At 39.6% G+C, this 21,000-nt stretch overlaps 2 protein-coding genes across 2 annotated transcripts; both read right to left on the bottom strand.

The window, feature by feature from the left end:
- Positions 1-93: 93 nt before the first annotated feature.
- Positions 94-5,437, bottom strand: pwp1 (PWP1 homolog, endonuclein). Its single transcript, XM_054753239.1, has 15 exons — positions 5,267-5,437; positions 5,032-5,090; positions 4,768-4,952; positions 4,612-4,697; positions 4,441-4,537; positions 4,258-4,368; positions 2,940-3,070; positions 2,792-2,868; positions 2,259-2,355; positions 2,132-2,193; positions 1,949-2,060; positions 1,791-1,881; positions 1,596-1,717; positions 1,420-1,525; positions 94-1,351 (listed from the first exon to the last, which is right to left on the bottom strand). The coding sequence occupies exons 1-15, from the start codon at positions 5,330-5,332 to the stop codon at positions 1,257-1,259; spliced, it is 1,497 nt and encodes a 498-aa protein (XP_054609214.1). The 5' UTR covers positions 5,333-5,437; the 3' UTR covers positions 94-1,256.
- A 351-nt stretch (positions 5,438-5,788) lies between these two features.
- On the bottom strand, positions 5,789-20,671 carry ano6 (anoctamin 6). The gene is made up of 20 exons (XM_054753238.1): positions 20,397-20,671; positions 17,582-17,652; positions 16,600-16,728; positions 13,890-13,955; positions 12,016-12,303; positions 11,832-11,945; positions 11,635-11,750; positions 11,435-11,569; positions 11,255-11,360; positions 10,228-10,288; positions 10,002-10,147; positions 9,852-9,929; positions 9,533-9,761; positions 8,618-8,787; positions 8,446-8,543; positions 8,216-8,346; positions 7,207-7,412; positions 6,943-7,139; positions 6,767-6,872; positions 5,789-6,699 (listed from the first exon to the last, which is right to left on the bottom strand). Exons 1-20 carry the CDS (start codon positions 20,485-20,487, stop codon positions 6,475-6,477), a joined length of 2,763 nt encoding a protein of 920 aa, XP_054609213.1. The 5' UTR covers positions 20,488-20,671; the 3' UTR covers positions 5,789-6,474.
- Positions 20,672-21,000: the final 329 nt, after the last annotated feature.

Raw genomic sequence — 21,000 nt, forward strand, 5'->3', positions numbered from 1 at the left:
GTTTGATCCCTGATCTATAATAGAAAAAAGAAAGAACTTCAGTGAAAGCAAGAAGATACTTTTAAATGACCAAGTATGCCATAATTGAAGACAAACATCATGATTAACCACAGGAACCAAAAAAGGAATGCAGGGACTGCAATCAACCATCTCATCTCTTAATTTTCCAAATTATACATTATACAGAAAACACAAGATATAAGATATAAAGCAGGATAACACAAATGCTATCACTTGTGTATCACATTTGTTTATGAAAAGTGCTGCAAAGCAAAGGTGTCTTTGTAAGTGTGTCCAGTTTTTTGTTGGCTACTTCAGCTTCATGCTCATGTTAAACCTGCCTCTGGCCAACTTTAAACATCTTGATCTAGACCTGGATTAGCGCTAGTCTCCCTTCAAGAAAGAAATTATTTAACTCAAGACTAGGACAAGTCTGACACTATTTCAATTCATGTCTGAGAAAGCCGTTTTAGTACATTCTAGTTTACAATGTGACGTAATCCTTGTATGGGGAACCAGGCCTTAACGTATTCTGAAATTGTTTAGATGAATTAAAACATTTAAAAAAAAAAAAAAGGGAAAATGGTCTAAAATCAGTGTTATTCTTATCAATTTAAAACATGTAATGGAAATAAGGTACATATTCTTCCACTGTCATAATTGTAATAACAAAAAAAGTCAAGCAAATACAAAATTTACGTATTTAAAAAGCGGTTTTATGTAAACTGGATATTCAACATTTCCTACATTATGACTTATCCAAGTAGGTATTATGCAATATTAGTTACATTAGTAGAAAAAAGCCCTCACGCATTTGTACAAATTCATTCATCCTTTATGCCACTTAATCCTCATTAGGGTCACAGGGGTAAACAGGAGGGGTAATCCCAGCAGACTTTCGGGGAGAGGCAGGGCACACCTTGGACTGGTCGCCAGCCAATGGCAGGGCACATACAGACAATCAACCTTTCACACTCACATTCATACTTATGGACAATGTAGAGTCGCCAATGAACCTAATGTTTTTGGAGTGTGGGAGGAAGTACCCAGAGAAAAGGCACGGGGAGAACATGCAAACTCCACACAGAGATGGCCAACGGAGATTCGATTTTGTCAGAAGAAATGACAATTTTGCTGCTTTCGCCAACAAAAAGACAATTCCAGCGTTAACTCACAAGTGTTTCTTTGCGTGAACTTCAAGAAGTCACACTCCTTTTACTTTGAGGGAAACAATTGGTTTATATTTTGTTGTTTTGCTAGGAGGTGTCCATTTGTGCTGCGGCTGCAGTGCTGGCAGCCTGTGATCCTGCGTTCACCACCAAGCGCTCACGACCGCCAAACACCTCAGCCACTGGAGGCAAACGAACACAAGAGCGTGATTAATGAAAGGAAACAGAAAATCAAATGTTTTTGTCATACCAGCTGCAGAGTCACTTATATCCCAAACTCGTAAACCATCTTTCTGTCCTCCAAAGGCGTAAGTGAAGGGCCGATCAGGGCAGCATGACGCGCAGAACAGCACACCCTGCACACACACATCCATAAAGTGTCATCAAGTGTGGGTGGATGATGACACAGACACTGCAAATTCGTACCATTTTCATGTCCCTCGAATGCACCAGCTTGGGTTTGTCACCCAAAACGTCCCAAATCTTAACATGTTTGTCTGCCGACGACGTGACCAAGCATCCTTTAATCTGGCTGCTGAGAGACAAACCTTAAAAAAAACAACACACATGTAATGTATACGTGTAGAGGACAACAATGTACACCACCTGGACAAAGCCCACCTGACACTTCTTCATCATGCGCCTTGAGTGTGAAAACAGGTTTATCAGCGCGAGCGTCCAGACAGTAGACAAAGCCGTCATCTGTGCTGGCCTGAAACACAACCACGCTATCAGCGGTTCCTAATATTCAGACTCTCTGCGGCCATGTAAGTTCTTACCAGGAAGTTACACGGCGAAAAGTGGTTCCACACCAGACGCTCGACTTGACCGCTGAACCTCCACGTGCGGTAACTGCTGTCCGGGCTGCGGCAGTCGTACAGGAGCGCCGTCCTGCCAGAGTGCAAAACATGGATTTCAAACCTGCGGTGTTCGGCAAACAATACATTAGGCGGCGGATGTACTTGTCGTATGATCCGGAGAGGAGAGTCTGTGCCTCAAAGGGGTGGAAAGCTAGGGTCTGGACCTACAATACAGAAGCAATAGATGAGCAGGGGTGAATATACATACATGAATTCACTTGTGTCGTACTTTATCAGTGTGTCTACAGAGGGTGGTGGCTGGTTTGCCTTGAGATAGATCCCATAGGATGACTGTGTCGTCTGCTGATGCACTGGCTAGGACATTCCTAGCAAGGAAATATCACAGAACACATTAAAAATGTCTATGTGGACATTTGTGCACATGTACAATCATGTTGTGGAGGAATTACACCACCAATAATAATAATAATAATAATAATAATAATAATAATGGATTAGACTTTATATAGCACTTGCACTTTTCAAGGCACTTCACAATGAAGTGAACCCATTATTCATTCACTCCTCAGTCGCAAACTGAGTGTGTGGTATACTACATCTGTAGGCACAACTGCCCTGGGGTAGTCTGACAGACCACATTCATTCACACATTCATACACTTGGCAGCACTGGAGGAAAGGTGGGTGAAGTGTTTTGCCCAGGGACACAACAACAGTGACTGGGTGGAGGGACCTTCCGGTTTCTGGACGACCTACTCTACCTCCTGAGCCACTGCCGCCCCAATGTGCCTCATTTACTAACCTGACCAGCTGGTTCCAGGATAAATCCAGCACTGCATCCGTGTGCCCCTCCACAGGTTGCGCCGCCGCTGCTGCACCCTGCCAGCAACAATCAGGTAAATAAAACATCAACCGTAGGTGAACTCTTGACATATATCCCGAAAATGTACCTTCTTGCCCTTTTTTTTCTTCTTCGCCACCTTTTTGCTGCCCAGTGTGAAGGCGGGCTCCAAACAGTCCACCACGTCCAGGTCCCACACGTCAATCTGTGGTGTCATGTTGCCCACAGCAGCATAATTACCTGGGAAAGGTCACGTCATAAACACTGAAAAATAATATTTATATATATATATATATATATATATACATACATATATATATATATATATACATACATATATACATATATATACATAAACATATATATATATATACTGTATATACACACACACACACATATATATATATATATACATATATATATATACACACACATATATATATATATATATATACACACATATATATATATATACATATATATATATACACATATATATACACACACACATATATATATATATATATATATATATATGTATATACATATACATATATATATATATATATATATATATATATATATATATATTTTTTTTTTTTACACATGAATTTATACCAATGAAAAAAAATATATAAATATTGCGTTTCATAGGGATTTGAAACTATCGTACATGAAGATCATTCAGTGTTTGGTTGGAAGTTAATAATAATCATCACATATATATATATATATATATATATATATATATATATATATATATATTTTTTTTAGAAATACCTTTATTAAAATTAACATAAATAAACAATACCCATTAAATACAAAATATTTAATATATTCTTTTGTAAAAAATTAATTCAAAAATATTCATTTATTTCAATACATTTTTATGATTTATATTTAATATGTTATTACTTTTTTAGTTAAGTTCTTCCATTTTATATGGATTTGAGGCTTTTTATACACACGTTTATTTAAATTATTTAAAAAATACTATTCTTCAAAAAAACATTTTTAGTGAATTTTCTCTTATATGTAGTGGAGGATATAGATAGAAAAATAATCATTTTTAGATATTTTAATTTTACAAATACATTTTTGTCAATTAAGCAGTCAATTTATATATATATATTTGTTTTTAAAAATGAATGTATTTTAATTATGATAAAAAATATAAATTAAACAAAAATATTGAATGTGCTCTTTTGGTATACTACATTTATTACATTTTATATGGACTTGGGACTTACATGAAGATTCTTCTGAGTTTGGATCAAAGTTGGAAAAATAATATATTAAAATAAAATAATATATATATTATTATTTTGCTAATAATTCATTTCAATCACAATATTTTTTTAATGCATGTTTTACTATTTTTTGTAATTAATTTTATTCCATTTTATATGAACTTGAGACTTTCTTACAAGACGATTCTCCCGGGTTTGGATCAAAGTTGAGCCACTCGATGCTGAGAGGGTAAGCTGGCAGAAGAATGTCATGGTGCACATACAGAGAGTCCTCCTCTGCGTTGTAAACTGCACAAGAAATGGTTGGTCAACAAGAGTGACAGTAAAGAGGGGGAATGTGTCCTGTCCGAAGTTATTTACCGTAGATCTCCAGGTTGCAGCAGTCCTTCTCAGCCCTGCCAGCCAGGATGAGGTTGTCCATGGGCTTAATCTGGAAGTCTTCTCGCTCATACTGATCCTAAACATGTAAACAGTAGCCACATTAAGCCGTGTTGGTATTTAAAAATGGCGGTAATACACTGTCAGACTCACAGTATCTTTAAGAGTGATGTAGGGGTCCTCGTCATTCGAGCCGAACACTGTGAGCCCGGCCAGGCTGTCGCCGAGGTTGGCTGTCGCTACATGGAAACCACACAAGATCACGTTAATTAACTCACAACACACAAAAATAATGAATGACTCACTTACCTATATCTTCTTCATCATATTTATCCAGGCCGTATTCCGCTAGCTCATCCTCCTCCTCATCGTCTCCTCCTTGCTTTTCTTCCTTTTGAGCAAAGGCAGCATCCACAATGTCATTGACACTCTGATCAGCTACAATACCAGCATCAACCTCGTCTTCTTCTTCTTCATCATCAGCTGCTTGCTCCCTGGTTTAAATCAACAATGCCAAAACTTAATTTATAAAATCATCCACAATTATTAATTGAAGTGCACATTACGACATACGCTAGCTCCTCCTTTGCCTCATTGATGATGCGTTGCAGCTCCTCTTGGCTCAACTCGACCTGTACAAGAATAATTCATTCAATAATACAAATAAGCACTGACAGATTAGCTATTTAATAAAATCCTTCTAAAACTGTCATCATTAAAAACAACTCATGAGTTGTCAAACTCTACCTTGTTGACACTTTAGTAGCCCATAGGCTAACATTAGCTAGCTATCTACGCGCCTACTTACTTTGTCAGGGGTTTCCTTTGCAGCGCCTCGCTTCACCCAGCCGACACAAGTAATCTGAGAACTCATGTTTTATTAACGAAATTTGCAAATGTAAATAAATTTAATTTAAAAAAAAAACAAGCCCCGACAGGCGCTGGTGGTGGCAACTTTCACGTGTGTGCTTAAAGGGCCCTGTGTCGCATGTTTGTGACGTCATGCGTGAACTAACATGCGACTGCCTGATCAAAAACGCGTAAACATGATGCAAATACACATTTTTATCCATGTAATATTTTCTGGAGTGTAAAATATTCATTGAATTTGTAAAATACATTGAATAAAGCGGATAGATGTAATGTCATGTTGTAGTAATTAAATAAATAAGTTTACAGTAGGTAGGCTCCAGCATGCCCCTGCCACTCTAAAGAGAAGTGGTAAAGAAAATGGATGGATTACAGTAGGTCTACAGGCAGCATGAATGAAACAATAGTGCACAAAAACTTTATTAGTCTTCAAATGACAAAAAACGACGTAACCCACACATTTTAATACAAAACAATTTATTTGCTCTGTACAAAATTTGAAACACATGCACACACACATGCAGGATACTGTTTATAGTGGTTAGAGTACAATAAAGCATAACTATAATACAGCAGAGGTATAAATCGAACATTAATGACATGGGAGGAGCAAATTACTATATTTTAAACACATGCAGTCAAAGTTATGTGCAGTACAGTGGTCACAGAATCACAGCCCTGTCCATAAAAAGTGCAAATTGATAAATGTGGAGTAGTTTTTAACTACAAATATAAACTAGACAAGGACAACTGTAGAAAAGAAGAGGTATAAAGCACTAAATAGACATTGGAAACTTTGTCTGAATGACTGAAAGGACTGTGTGGCTGTAAACATATATAATACACTAAAGGTTTAACCTTAAAACATCTTAGGCACACTATTCTTATTATGTAGTTAACAGCTTGTCTGTCAAAAATCTCTATGGTTGCATTTTGTGCATTGCATAATACTGAAGAATGTCAGCATTTCACCAGTAACTATAAAACACCTGCAGACATTTAGCTTCATGATGTGAGCTGTCCGCATCTTGTGATTGTCATCTGCTCTCATAGCTTCCGCGCAGTCTGCAGAATATTCCAGCATATCACTCACGTTTTATTATTGTCCATCTGTTTCTGAAGATGTGGCTTAGTTTGTGTGTTTTCTTACGACTGTAAATCGAGCTCAATGTCCTCCTTTGCCAGCATGCCATGAAAGTTCTTGTGGGCGTCGTCCTTTGGTGGCTTCAGGCGTTTGGTGACCAGCTTGAGGTTGGTCTCGTGGAGGATAACCTGGGTCAAGTACTTCTCCCGCTTGATTTGCTCTCTGACAGCATACGGGATGTCGGGGATGACGTAAGACAGGATGAACTTGGTCAGGTAAACGATGTGCTGGAAAAATGGACATCCATTAGTGCAACTGGATTTAGAGTGTGAGACTTCCTGTTTGTGTTCCTACCTCAACAACAATGATAAAAGCCATTTTAGCAGCGATCACATGCCAGTAGTAGATATTGTGCTCGTACTCCTTCGGGTGACCTGGAGGGTAGCGGAAATCTCGATACCTACAAAAAAACCCCACAAGGTAATTGTGTCAGTTTTAAAGTGATTCAGTTAGTGTTTTCTGCTTTGTACCTGCAGGTGGTGATGTTGTACGGCGTGCTGAGCGGCCTGCTGTAGTTGGAGAAATCACTGATGTTGAAAATAGACAGGGAGCTGTGGATGTAGCCCTCCATGGTTTGAGAATCATGGTCTCCATAGGGATACACCGAGAAGGACCAGTAGTACACCAAGCGTGGAATCATGTCCGAGGTAAAGGCGATGATCATGGCCTGGAATGTCGTCCAAAACTGATGACATCATGATTGATGAAGCGCCACGGTTAAAACGATGACTCACGTTGGTGGCGACGGCCAAAATGGCGACGCCTTGAAGGATGGGCTGCCAGGCGCCGATGTCCTGGGCCTTCTCGGGAACGATGCGGCGGAACTGCGTGGTGATTTTCCAGGCGTCCACGCGGATTTCGAACAAGTTGTTGACTAGCGCCAGGACCGGAGCCAGAGGGAAGGAGGCCACGAAGAGGGTGACGAAGCCGAACTGTATGACTGATAATTGAAGTGGGGCGACAAGAATAATGTCGTAATATTATGAGGCAAAATAACGTCATTTTAGTCGCATAAAGTTGAAATATTAAAAGGTGTCCCTGACGTGATTTATCAACTTTGCTTATTATGTTCTACATTGTAAAATTTTTGAAAGCAAACGGTAAATTCGTAAAAATAACATTTATGGTTCATGGCGGCAGCCATGACGAACTAGCTCTCGCCCTTCAGTCTCATTTCCTGAAGTGACGTCATCGGGGTAACACCTCTCAGCTAAACAGACGCTTCTCGAGGTAGACCTTCGACTTGGTTCGGTATATTTTCATCAAACTAGTAGTCATGCCAAAATGTTGCATTGCTGCTGGATGTTTACAGTATCCGAGTGTTACTGTAAGTTTGATTTCTTTTCCAAAAGAGGAAGGTTTAAGACAAAAATGAACAAAGCAAGTGCAGAGAATGAGGGATGGATGGACGCCCACCTCGAGTTCTGCTCTTCGAGTTCTGTTCTTTGTTCTGATGACTGCTATGAAGGAGCTCCTTTACAAGAAGCATTTGGCTTGAAAGTATGGTATAAACTATCTGCTGGGGAAAAGGAGTTGTGCCGCTATGAATCCAGCAGAGGGTGCTGTCTCACAAGTCAATTCACTCAACATTTTCCAGCAGGAAGAAGCTTTGACAAGACGTGATGCGTACAAAATAAAAATGTGTGCATTATAGACTTAAGCGTATCAAAAATAGGCATTATTAGGGTTGTGTTTTTGCGTCATTTGCAATAGTGCGGCTCTACTGTACAGTCTTCTTCTTACCCATTTCCAGATACTCGTAGAAGAGTCCCAGTTTGGGCACGGGTTGCAGCTGGTAGTCTTGCTCCCAACGAGGGATGACTTTCTGTGAGGCTGAACGCGTGCAATAGCGGAAAATGAAATTTTTGCCCCACCTGCACACACACAGGTGAGGCTGTGCGTGAGTGAGGATGATTGGTACCTGTACTTGTGAGTGCATTAGATTCCCCGTGAAGAGTATGTTTGTTTCTTACGGTAAGAGAACCTCCTGGATGTTGTTCCAGATGGCTTTTCCACCCATGATGATCGACAATTGAGTGGTCAGTTCAATTAGGCAACCGCCAGGATCACACTGGTCAATCAAAACAAGAGACAAATTGAAGCGTAATTCATCCGCTACAAGCAAGAGGACGAACGGTACCCTACCTCCTCGTTCCGGTATTTTCCCAAGAGGTAAACGGGCTGTCCGGGATAGCCGACTGCTTTCCCCTTGGCGAAGGCGATGTAGAAACAAGAAGAGTAATAGTTGACAAACTGAAAGAGGAACATCTTGAGGGTCAAGCTGTTCTCGTAGTCCGTCTTGGTCCTTGGCAGCTCTGTTTTATGAGACATTTCAAACAAAGTGAAAAACAGAAGAAAAAAAAAGCCCACTTTAACGCCTGTGTATGTTTGAGAAACCAGCGTTACCTTGATTATTTACATTTTTTTCCTCGTATTTGTGGTGTAAACGGAAAAAAAGTTAATGAGAATGTCAATAATTACTGTACTAAAACCCACTTTAAAAGGAAATGCAAACAATATGCAAGCCTCTTGCAAGGCATAGAGATGAGAACAATCTTTGGGGTTTGCAGTTATTTAGTTTGTAAAATAATAATCATGATGGCTTAAAATAGAAATAAAATACAATAATTATTTGAATCAGTTTCTAAATCATATTCTGTTTAGGGGCAGGTGGTGTTAAATAAATTACTATTAATATATTATTAATATATATGAATAAACATATAACTATATAATATGAAGTAAATAAAGTCAATGAAATTAAATGGGCAAATTAGATATGAAGTCTTATTTGGATATTGTTGTAAGTGTTACATACATTAATACATTAGTTATTTTCTGATGGCCTGCCACAATTGCATTTCGACTGCCACAGATGGATCTGGTGCTCCTCTTTTGTAATTTTTTAGACTTGGCGCGCTGGCCCCCGCTCACAAACACATGATATGTCTGTGTAACTTGTCGTTACAACTCCGTACAGTAGATGGCATCGTAACTCTGCTCTGTCCTCTGTTTTGTGTTATCTGTTCCTATTCTGACTTGATTCCTCCATCCGCTCACCAAAGTTGGTGATCCAGATGGCCACCCTCTCATAGAGCATGTTGAGGATCATGATGACCACGAAGCTGATGAGGGAGGCCGTGACCGAGGTGGCCATCTGAGGCGTCACGTACTCCTTGAGGGGCTCTAGCTCCTTCAGGTCCTGAGCTCTCAGCCTGGCTGAGAAGGTGAAGAAGGCAGCCAGGCGGTACACGGTGATGGCCACGATGGAGGCCAGGATCAGCAAGATCTGACAAGCAAACATTACTCAATTTATATCTTTATTGGACTATATTAATGTAGGCAAGAATGACAGGAAATGACGCTAGAAAGGCATTACCCAGAATAAAACCGTCCCTATTCCTATTGACACCCGAACGCATCGTCCACAGGCTGTATAAGGCACTTTTTCCTTCACCTGAAAACAAAACACAGCTTGTAAACACAGAGATGGGACTTTACGAGGAAAAAAAGAATGAGTGTGACTCACCCCCGTGACTGGGTTTTTCCTCTCATAGACACACTTGGCTTCGTATTCGGGTCGTGGCGGCTCCTCCTGCTCGAGGAACTCCACGGTGTCCCACTGGTATTCCAGCTCGGCCTGGTAGCGCTTCCAAAATTCCAGGAACAGGGTTACTACGGCGAGGAGATGAATGCGAATAGAAGCACTCGGGCATTGAGCTTAAAAAAAAACCAGTGGAGCATGAGTGACTTACCCCAGATTGACATGAAAACTGCAAATACCAGCGTGCCAAAGTTGTCAAATATGCACAGTTTCTAGAAAAAAATACAGTAAGTTTCAGCCGACTTATATTTCAAACCTTCCACTGATCCATGTAGTAAATTTAGCACATTTAAACATGCAAAGTCTACAGTTGATCCCCGCCTATTCGTGGTTCGGCAATCTTGCCCCCGGCATATCTGCAAATTTCTTTTCTCTGCTTGGAATTGTAAATAATTAGTTTTTTAATGGTAACTTAAATAGAAACATGTTTCATCTGCAGGGGAAAAAAAGACTGCTGCAGTTAGAATCCAGCAGAGAGGGCTGTTTCACAAGACAATTCACTCAACATTGTCCAGCAGGAAGATGCTTTGACAAGACATAATGTTAGGGAATAGATTTAGCGTGACACACACAAGCAGGAGGTTTATCTTTTTATCTCTTAAATGGCTTATTTACACGTATTATGTCTACTTTATTAAGTAAAACAAGTGTAAAGCCATTTGAAGCCACCATTACAATACATTGATGAGACAATAGCCACCGCAGGAAATATGCCGTCCAGAAAAAACAAGAGACTGCTAACGCGTGAGTCTATGTTATCTTATTTTTGTTTACTATGTCTTATTGTCTCTGATTATGTGTACTACAGTATATTGGGTAAAACAAGTGTAAAGGTGACTGACTATAGGGGTGTTATTTCATGTCTAGAGGGCTCTAATAATGTTAAAAGCCATATTTAGAAGATAATAAACAGGTTTTCTATGCCATAACTACAAAAATATTCCATTTATTAATATTGAATCCTAATTCTTTTATCGCGGTCGGGTATGGAAAGCAATAAACGAGGGACGACTATATTAGAAATGTAATGCAATTTAAACATAAATGTTAATGCTCCACTCCAGCACTGTCGGTGGCAGTAATGGGCATGAAAAAGTCAATTAAAACTGGTGGAAAACAGAAAAAAATGAAAATTTAGACACAAATAAGAAACAAAAAAATACATACACAGTACTCACCTTTGAAGCTTCACAGGTGCTGTTTAAACGCCAGTATTTGCACTCCTGGTCGCACTGCGGGCACATCACTATTTTGCCTCCAATCTCCGGGTGGCACACCTCTTTGCTACAAGCACACAACACAGCAGATCCCTACTGTAAGTAAAGCGCAGACGCACAGTAGTAATGAGTGATCCACACCTCCATGTGCTGGTTTCCTGTGTTTTGTATCCGTATATGAAGCAGCCCAGACCTACGACGGCCGCCAGAGCCAGCATGATGGTGTAGAAGCCCAGCCAGGCGAAGTAAATGCCAATCTTCTCGCCGTAATACTTCCTGCGACAAATCGCAACGAATGATTTCTCTTTGCTGAAAATGATGCGGATGCCTTTGAATGTCACCTTATGAGATCAAGAGGCTGCATCTTGTAGAAGCTTCTGGGATGAGCCCATTCTCTGTAGAGCCTGAAGCGTTCGTTCGGGCAGCCTTCTTCTTTGGACTTCACGTTGAACCTGCACTGAATCAAGGGAAAACACAGGGAAACAAACCTTTGGCAAGCGTCTTGTGTGTCAATCACAACAATCACGCTATGACTTACATCGTGCAGCGGGTAGGCAGCTTTGTAGACACCGCTGTCCAACAGTTTTCTGATGCCAAACTTCTTCACGCTCCCTCGTATCTCATAGGGGGCTCGGCTCAAGATGTAATACGCCTGGGAGAGCACGTTGTCATCATTTATCGTTCTTTTATGACAGTTTTGGTGACTTTGTGTGAACAACAACCATCCTGTTCCTCATGGACGAAGAGAAGAAGACATCCTTGTCCTTCACGTAGAAGTATTCCAGGCGGTCTTTCTCAAACGGGGCGGTGAAGAACTCGGCCTCCTTGGTGATGACCTTCTCGTCCGGGTAGAAGTACTTGGTGATGAAGGACAGGCATTGCCACCGCGAGCGCTGGGAGGAGAGGTCGTTGGGCTGGATGGGGAGCTTGATGTGGAGCACCTCGGCGTAGGTGCACAGCGTGTCCCACGGCATGTGGACCTTGACGAAGACCAGATTGTCGTCCACCACCTGGATTGGACGTTACAGTTGTATGCATTTCTAATTTTGATTTAACTAGTGTACCATTTGACAGAGATACAGTATTAACTTTTAAAGGTCTACTACTATCGTAAACAGTATTACAAGTTTGAAAGCCGTGTATTTTGTTTAAAAATGTAATTAGTGGATTTTTTAAATTGAATTGAATTTTTTTTTACTGTGTCTAATTTATTATGACTGACTTTCCACAACAATTAATTGAAACATCATTGAAAAAAATGAAAATATTATATCATAAACATCAACTGCTTGTATTGTTTTTTGAATTCGCTCATCTTGGTACATTGTTTGAGTTCCTTGCTCAATCCGTTCCATTATTAGAAATATATCTAAATAATCCTGTTAAAATTTGAAATTAGGCAGTTGCACACACATTTGGCTAATTTATTTACAACTGATTTTCCATAACATTTCATTGAAAAACAGACTAAATCAAAATACGTTTCATCCATCCATCCATCCATCCATCTTCTACCGCTTATCCAAGGTCGCGTCAGCAGCCTAAGCAGGGGAGCTTAGACTTCCCTCTCCCCGACCACTTTGTCCAGCTCCTCCCGGCGGATTCCGAGGCGTTCCCAGGCCACTTGAGAGACATAGTCTCTCCAACGTGTCCTGGGTCTTCCCGAGGCCTTCTACCGGTCGGACGTGCCAGGAACACCTCACCGAGGAGGCGTCCGAGAGGCATCCTGACCAGATGCCCGAGTCACCTCATCTGACTCCTCTCAATGCGAAGGAGCAGCTCTGAGTTTCTCCTGGATGACAGTGCTTCTCACCTTACCTCTAAAGGAGAGCCCAGCCACCCTATGGAGAAAACTCATTCCAACCGCTTGCACCCACCATCTTGTCCTTTTGGTCACAACCCAAAGCTCAGGACCATGGGTGAGGGTAGGAACGTACATCGACCGGTATATTGAGAGTGTTGCCTTTCGGCTCAGCTCCCTCTTCACCACAACGGACCGATGCAGAGTCCTCATCACTGCAGACGCCGCACCAATCCGCCTGTCAATCCTGCATTCCATCCTTCCCTCACTTGTGAACAAGACCCCGAGATACTTAAACTCCTCTACTTGGGGCAGGATCTCACCCCTGACCTGGAGATGGGCTTTTATCGGGTGAGAACCATGAACTCGGACTTGGAGGTGCTGATTCTCATGCCGGCCACTTCACACTCCAGTGAGAGCTGTAGAAATACCTTTCAATATCTACAAATTCTAATATAATAATAATATATTTGTATAAATAATAATACTATAAATCCTAATAAATATATCTAATTAATGCAGATAAAATTAGACAAGTACTTTAAAAAATAATATTTTTTACTGTGGCTAATTTTTTTACTTTGACTGATTTTCCATAACACTGAACTGAAACATCATCTAAAAAATACATTTGCATATATATATATAATAATAATATTTGAATAATAACTAATACTATACATACAGTATATAAATAAACATATGTACATAATCTACATGTAAAATGAGACAAGTGGTTGCAGACAAACAAACAAACATTGGTGGAGGTAACAGAATGGAAATGGGTACACTTACAGATCGGGTTGCCTCCAACTCCATTCCCATTTTCATCAAGCTGGCCTCAAAGTATTCCCGCCGTCTCTGCACAGAAGAAGACACAAAACAATAACTTCAAAGACAGCTTTGTAAAAAAAAAGAATTTAAAAAGCAGGCTTCGCTACACATCTTAAAATAAAATAAAGCCTGAAGCTCTGCCAGCTATCCGTCAGTCAGTTCGTTGTTTTTCTTCAGCAATGAGGTTAACCTAGCATGATGTTGCTGTTCAAATGTGTGTGTAATGTTATGCTATGCTAGTGATGCTAACATTGGTGTCCTCCTGTCCCACACCTTACTGACACATTGTTGCATGTGATACATGGCATAGATATAGATTGCTATTAAAAGTGTGCATGCTGGGATGACCTCTCCTGGAGTTTAGCAGGGGCCATGAGAAAGCTTTGCACGTACGGAATACCATCCCTGTTTATTTTGGCCAGGCGGATCGGAATGCAAGGCGCTTAGCTAACAGAGGCCCGTGACATCCCTTGAAGAAGCCCATTTGGATCTAGAAGGCGTGCATTTGCAGCGTTGCAAGCCTGAACGAGCACTTGCAGACAGATGTAGCGCTTGCAAGAATGACATTGATGCAATTGTATTGTAGAATCACTGTTGTGAAACACAGAAACAAAACATAGTAACAACTTTAATGCGGCAACTTTATAATGAACTCCCTTTGCAAACAGCCCAGAGTCAAGAGCCAATGCTTTGTTTGGTAAAACACACAGGATGTGTGAGGTCCGACTGTACACCTGCTGGACGCTTCATTAGGTACAGCAGCAAGGAAAAAAACCCTTCTCTTGTTACTGTATGTATATAATAACAATGGCCATCAGCTTTTGGAGTCATTAATCAATAAATACATAGAATTTTGTGGCTGTAGTTTGCATATAAAATGAATGAATGATTAATAGCAGTTATTAAAATTACCAATAATTATCAATAATGCTGTGAGCGATTGTATTTCATTTGAGGATTATTATTATTATTACACCCACGCCCTCTACAAGAAGGGCCAGAGTCGCCTCCACCTGCTGAGGAGACTGAGGTCCTTTGTTGTGTGCAGGACTCTCTTACGGACCTTTTATGACTCTGTGGTGGCCTCAGCCATCTTCTATGCTGTGGGCTGCTGGAGAGGGGGCAGCACGGACAGGGACAGGAGCAGGATAAATAGACTGATCAGGCGAGCTAGCTCTGTCCTGGACGGTCCTTTGGACTCCGTGGAGGAAGTGGGGGAGAGAAGGATGTTGGCTAAGCTGACATCCATCATGGACAACACCTCTCACCCGCTACATGACATTGTTGTTTCCCTGGGCAGCTCCTTCAGCAGCAGACTGTTACACCCACGGTGTAAGAAGGAGAGGTTCCGCAGATCCTTCATACCGACCGCTATCAGGCTCTACAACACCTGAACCATTTTTTATTCACTATGTCTATGCATTGCATGCATTGTCAATGACTATGCATTCTTTACTTGTGTACATACTTGTGTATCTTGCTTGCTGCTGTAACAGATGAATTTCCCTGCTGTGGGATTAATAAAGTACTACTACTACTACTACTATCTTCGTAAAAGGCAACATTTTTTACATTTAACTGGATCTCTGAGAATTCTCCAACTTTATTTAATAGTCTCCAAAAAAAATAAACCTTCCACGTTCGTTTTCATAGCAGATAACGTTTTTTTTTTTCATTTACATCGCAAGTCCAAAATGTGGACACACGTTCTCATGCTATTCAATGAGAACTTTGGTCGAAACTTTTGACTTTTGACTGTATGATTAAAACAAAATAAAGGAGGTGTGTCCAAAGTGCGTCCCGAGGGCCATTTGCGGCCCACGGCTGTATTTACTGGAAAAGTATCATTTAACAAGAGAACCACAAAAAAAAACACAATAAAAATGAAAAAATCAGCAATAATTTTAGAAGAATAAAGTCAAAATATTAAGAGAAAAATTGTAATCTAACAAAAAAAGGGGTATTTTTACGAGAATAACGTCATAATATTATGAGGAAAAATTATGTAATTTTAGTAGCATAACATTAAATATTAAAGAAAACAGAGGTTTTTTTGTTTTTTTTTAAGTTGTGATATTACGAGAAACAAACAAAACAACGAATAAAGTAGTAAATTTTAAAATTAGATTGAGGAAAACGTTAGAACGTTACGAGAATAAAGTCAAAATATTATGGGAATAAAGTCAGAATTCCGAGAAGAAAATTCACAAGAAGAAAGTTGAAAAAGTTGGAAAATATAACAAGAAAACAAAAAAAAACTGCAAAAATGGAAAAATCAGCAGTAATTTCACAAGAATAAAGTCAATTTATCATGACAAAAAATGATCATATTCTAATGAGAAAAAAGTCACAATTTTCACAAGAATAAACTCATCATATTATGAGGAAAAATTACGTCATTTCAGTAGCGCAGAGTTGAAATATTAAAGAAAAATTATTTTTTAAAAAAAGAAAAAGAGTGAAGTTGATAGTAATAACAGGCTTTTCCAGCCAGATCACAAAGCTGAGATGCAGCTATTTCTTCAAATACAGTATATGTACCTTCTTATCGTATCTACTTGAGTTGCTTTACAAAATAACCAAGTGGCAAAGGTGCATCCTTTGGCCCTCGCTGGAAAAAGTGTGGACGCCCCTGGAATAAAGTTAAAAATCACAATGACAGGTCACTTGCCTTGCGGCGTGCAAAGGTGTGCCTCTTGTCAAAGTCCTTCTTGTCCTCGTCGTCGTAGACCAGGATGAAGTCGATCCGTCTGACGCCGTCATTGAAGAACAGCGAATCGGGCCGGCCGTCGAAGTCGGCCTGGGGGCGAGAGAGCGGCTCGTTAGGTAAGTCTGCCGCCTGGAACTCGTACTCCTCTTCCTCCATCTGCTTGTACATGTAGACGACGGTGTAGAGCTGCGGATATACTGATGCCCGGTGTTGTAATGTAAACGTTACGGCCGTCGCGCAGGCGGGCGATGGGGGAAGAGTCAGCAAACATGACGACGTCAGACGTCTCCACCTCTCTGCACGTTCACAACAAAAACCCTTTGCACAGTCATTTAACAATATGTTGTATTTGGCTTATTTATTACTGATATCGTATTGTAAGTCATTAGATCAGGGGTGTCAAACATCACAGTTATGGCTACTCTCAGAGGGAAACCATCTAAATGTATCATCACCTCATCATACTACATGTTTGATTATTAGCAAGGTCAGAAGTCAAGGTGCCAAGCAGAAATCTGACTATACGACCGTTATAATTCATTCCTCTTTGACATATGCCCATTGCACAGTGAAATCTCTTATTTTATGGCCTTATAGCAATTTTTATATTTCATTTGAATGTATGCATGATTTGTCTGCACGCAGTTACCGTGTTACTCTTCATTTCTTTAATAAAATGCCTCAATAAATTAATCAAAAATACACTGCAGACATATCGTTGTGTGTATTCATGCTTAAAAAGAGATGAAATTAAAGAAAATACTGAAATAAAAGTGGGCTGGGACTTAATGGTTGGTGAAAAAGTAGTCTGAGTCATCGCTACACATCTCAAAACGAAGGAAAACACGCTTCCCTCTGAGACTTATTGTTGGAAAAGAGTTTAACGTGGGACATTTACATTGCCTAGGAGCGTCACGGACGCATGCTAACCAGTTGGACTCACCAGCTGTACTTTGGTGACGGTTGATCCTTCTTGAATACTGTGATACGTTGGTAGAAACTCCTCGGGGTAAACTGTGGGAAGGAAACAGTGATGACGTTTGGCTTGCATGGCTGTCATGCGCATAGAAAGAAATCAAATGCGCTGCCGGCAGGCGCATCTGTGAGCTTGAAAAACAGCACAAATAGGATTCTGTAGAAAGGCATGCTGCCTCGCCACAACTCACTTCCTCTGTAGGACGTCCGCTACAAGCACGGGAGTGACAAGCATTTGCTTGTAATAACAAGAGGGCATGTAATCTTGTTTAAACGTGTTTCATGCCACGCGCTACACCAAAGGTGCCCAAACACCGATGGCCACATCATGGAAAATGAGAGGATGCGAGGGCCACTTTGATATTTTCAAACGCAACACATGTAGATCTGCTAAGAAGTTCTATGTATTTCAAGACAAAAGTGCATCTCAGCTTTGTGATCTAGGTGAAAAAGCCCATTGTTACTATCAGCTTTGCTCTTTTTTCCCCATGTTTGCTGTTGTTTTGTTTATTAAATTTCCAAATATTTTAACTTTCTTGTCAAATAATCTTCGTAAATGCTCTTCTCGTACTAATATGACTTCATTCCCATAATATTAGAACTTTTCCAAAAATTACAACTTATTTTAAATTGTTTCTCATAACATTACAACTTAAAAAAAACAACATATTTCAACTCTATCCGACTAAAATGACATTATTGTCCCTCATACAGCTGTTTTTTCCGTTTGTACTGTTTTTTCCCCAACTATTTCAACTTTGTTCTTGTAAATTTTCTTCTGCTAATTAAGACTTTATTGGCATAATATTTTGACTTTATTGTTGTAATATTAGGACTTTTTCCCGCAACCTAATTTTCGAAAAAATTACAACTTTATTTGTTGTTTTGTTTGTTTCTCATAATTTTACGGCTTTAAAAAAAATTGTTTCTTTAATATCTCAACTTTATGCTACTAAAATGATGTTATTTTTCCACGCAATGTTATGACGTTATTCTCGTAAAATCACTACGTTTTTTTTTAGATTACATTTTTTTCCTGTAATATTTTGACTTTATTCTTGTAAAATTACAGCTGATGTTACCATTTTTGCTGCTGTTTTTTTTTTTTTTGTATTCTTGTTAAGTTATATATTTAGACTGTGCCCGGGGCCAATAAAAAAAAAAAGCTGCGGGCCGTAAATGGCCCCTGGGCCGCACTTTGAACACCCCTGCGCTACACACACATGAATAGGTCACACTGGGACAAACGGCTTGAGTCAGCCACGCTCATCTGTGTTTAAAATGCTTGCAAAGTATGACTGTAAATAATTGATCAGCCATTAAAAACAAAGTGCACTGACTGTCTGCTTGGTCGGATCATCAATAACTCCTCTGGGAATTAACTGTGAAAATTCATGTCAGACAAGGGTCCTTTCTCTTACTTGTTAGTGCTTCTGTGGCAGAATATTAGGTACAACTACAGACAAAAGTTCCATCTTTACAAATATAACTAGGAATGTACGGCGGCAGATGACGACAACGCATCCGACGGGACATGTTTTGGCTGGATTTTCTCCCACAGTTCAATGATAAAAGCACAATTAAGAGTACATAACGCTCCCTAGTGGGGAAGTTGGGAAACTACAAATCGCCATCATTCAAATTTGATTGATTTGATTGATGACATATTAGTAGGGCTGCACGATTATGCAAAAAAAATGTGTGTCAAAATCATGGCTTTCTTGCTTTTTAAATTATTTTTTTAAATGATCATCATTATTAGACTCCTCTTTGTCTTGTCCAATGGTCCGGCGCCGGGCCAGTGATGCCAACTCGCCCTGTCCGGCGACAGTGCAGCGTGAGTCCTTGAGTAAAATGGCAGCATTTGTAAATAAATAAATAAATAAATAAATAAAATACAAACAAACAAAAAAAAAACATTATTGCTTTTAAATTACTATCAAAGCTATTTTTATATTATTACTATTATACTCTATAATGTTTAAATAAAAAAAAATTAAATTAGATTGCAAGTTGAAAAGAATCAAGATCAAGATTTTGTGCAGCTACTATATAAAAATAACATTTAAAAAATATTCTTTCATTATTTTATGTGTTCATTGTAGTTATTTAGCTACAATACATATTTTTAAAAATCCCAGAATTGTTTTTTTATTATTATAAAGGCTTTTTTTCTAGATAGTGCAGGGTATACCTAATTTTGTAACCTGGCCATAAGGGTTTAAAAATGAGATCGCAAGTTGAAAAGAATCAAGATCGATTTTTTTGTGCAGCAAAAATAATATTTTTTAATATTCTTTAATTTAATTAATATTTTTATTTAATTTCTAAATATTTGACCTAATGTTGTGACCTGGCCATAAGGATGTTCATGCTCATGTCAGCTATACAAACAAACAAGTTTCAGACAGGTCTGACTTCATTCTAGTCCACATTTAAGATGCTCCACAGGAAATGTAAACAATGCGTGTTGCCGGGCAAGACCAACATCAACATCTGGCAACCCATGTGACTTCCCTCAGGGACCTATAATTTGGGCAGGGAGCCACGCCCCCAGTAAAGTAAAACATAACTACAACGCAGTTTAAAAAACCTTCATTCACGACAAAAGTCGTTGCAACGTCAGTTTTAGAAAAACTAATCAGTGCAAATGTGTGTTTAAGTACTGAGTGATGAAGCATGGCGATAACTTTCCAAGCTATGTGTGTGACCTAATTTTCTTCTTCATGAGTCCCCCCCCAAAAAAAAAATCTACAATAACGTATAAAAACAGTGTATCTTACCGACATCTTCTACAATCATTTCCAAGTGGGCATCTCCCTCCGGCTCCTCGGCGTCCGACAGAGACTCCATCTCCAGGATGTCGTTCTCCATGCTAGCTGAACTTTTTAAAGCTAATGTTAACCTAACTTGTTCGTTTTTACAGCAGTTTAACGGCGCCTTCCTGCGAACATTTCTTATATTTCGCAACAATGGCGATACAGTGCACTTTTAGTCAAGTTGAGACTTGAAGCGGTACTAGAAGGGTGGGGTCCATGAAGGGAGGAAAAGGAGGAGGAGGTGCTTCTTCGTAGTGTGCCCGCGTGCCATTCTTTTCACGGAAGTCCAAATTTGGAACGCGTATGATTACGTCACAGCAAGTTGGGAAAGCAAGATGGCGGCCCCCACGAAGACAGTAAAAAAGTAATTGATATACCTCAGCATATAGTTCACTTAAAAGTGAGTCTTGTACATCTGTGTAGGTACTGTATGTGTTAACATATATAATTTTTTATATACAGTATCCGTTTAAAATTTGTATACTGCATCTCTAACAATTGTACATTGATATTTATGCTCCGATTGCACAACACTGTTACACGAGAATGGATAATACATAATGTACAC

The sequence above is a fragment of the Dunckerocampus dactyliophorus genome, chromosome 15 (assembly GCF_027744805.1).
Source record: "Dunckerocampus dactyliophorus isolate RoL2022-P2 chromosome 15, RoL_Ddac_1.1, whole genome shotgun sequence".
Classification (NCBI taxonomy): Eukaryota; Metazoa; Chordata; class Actinopteri; order Syngnathiformes; family Syngnathidae; genus Dunckerocampus; species Dunckerocampus dactyliophorus.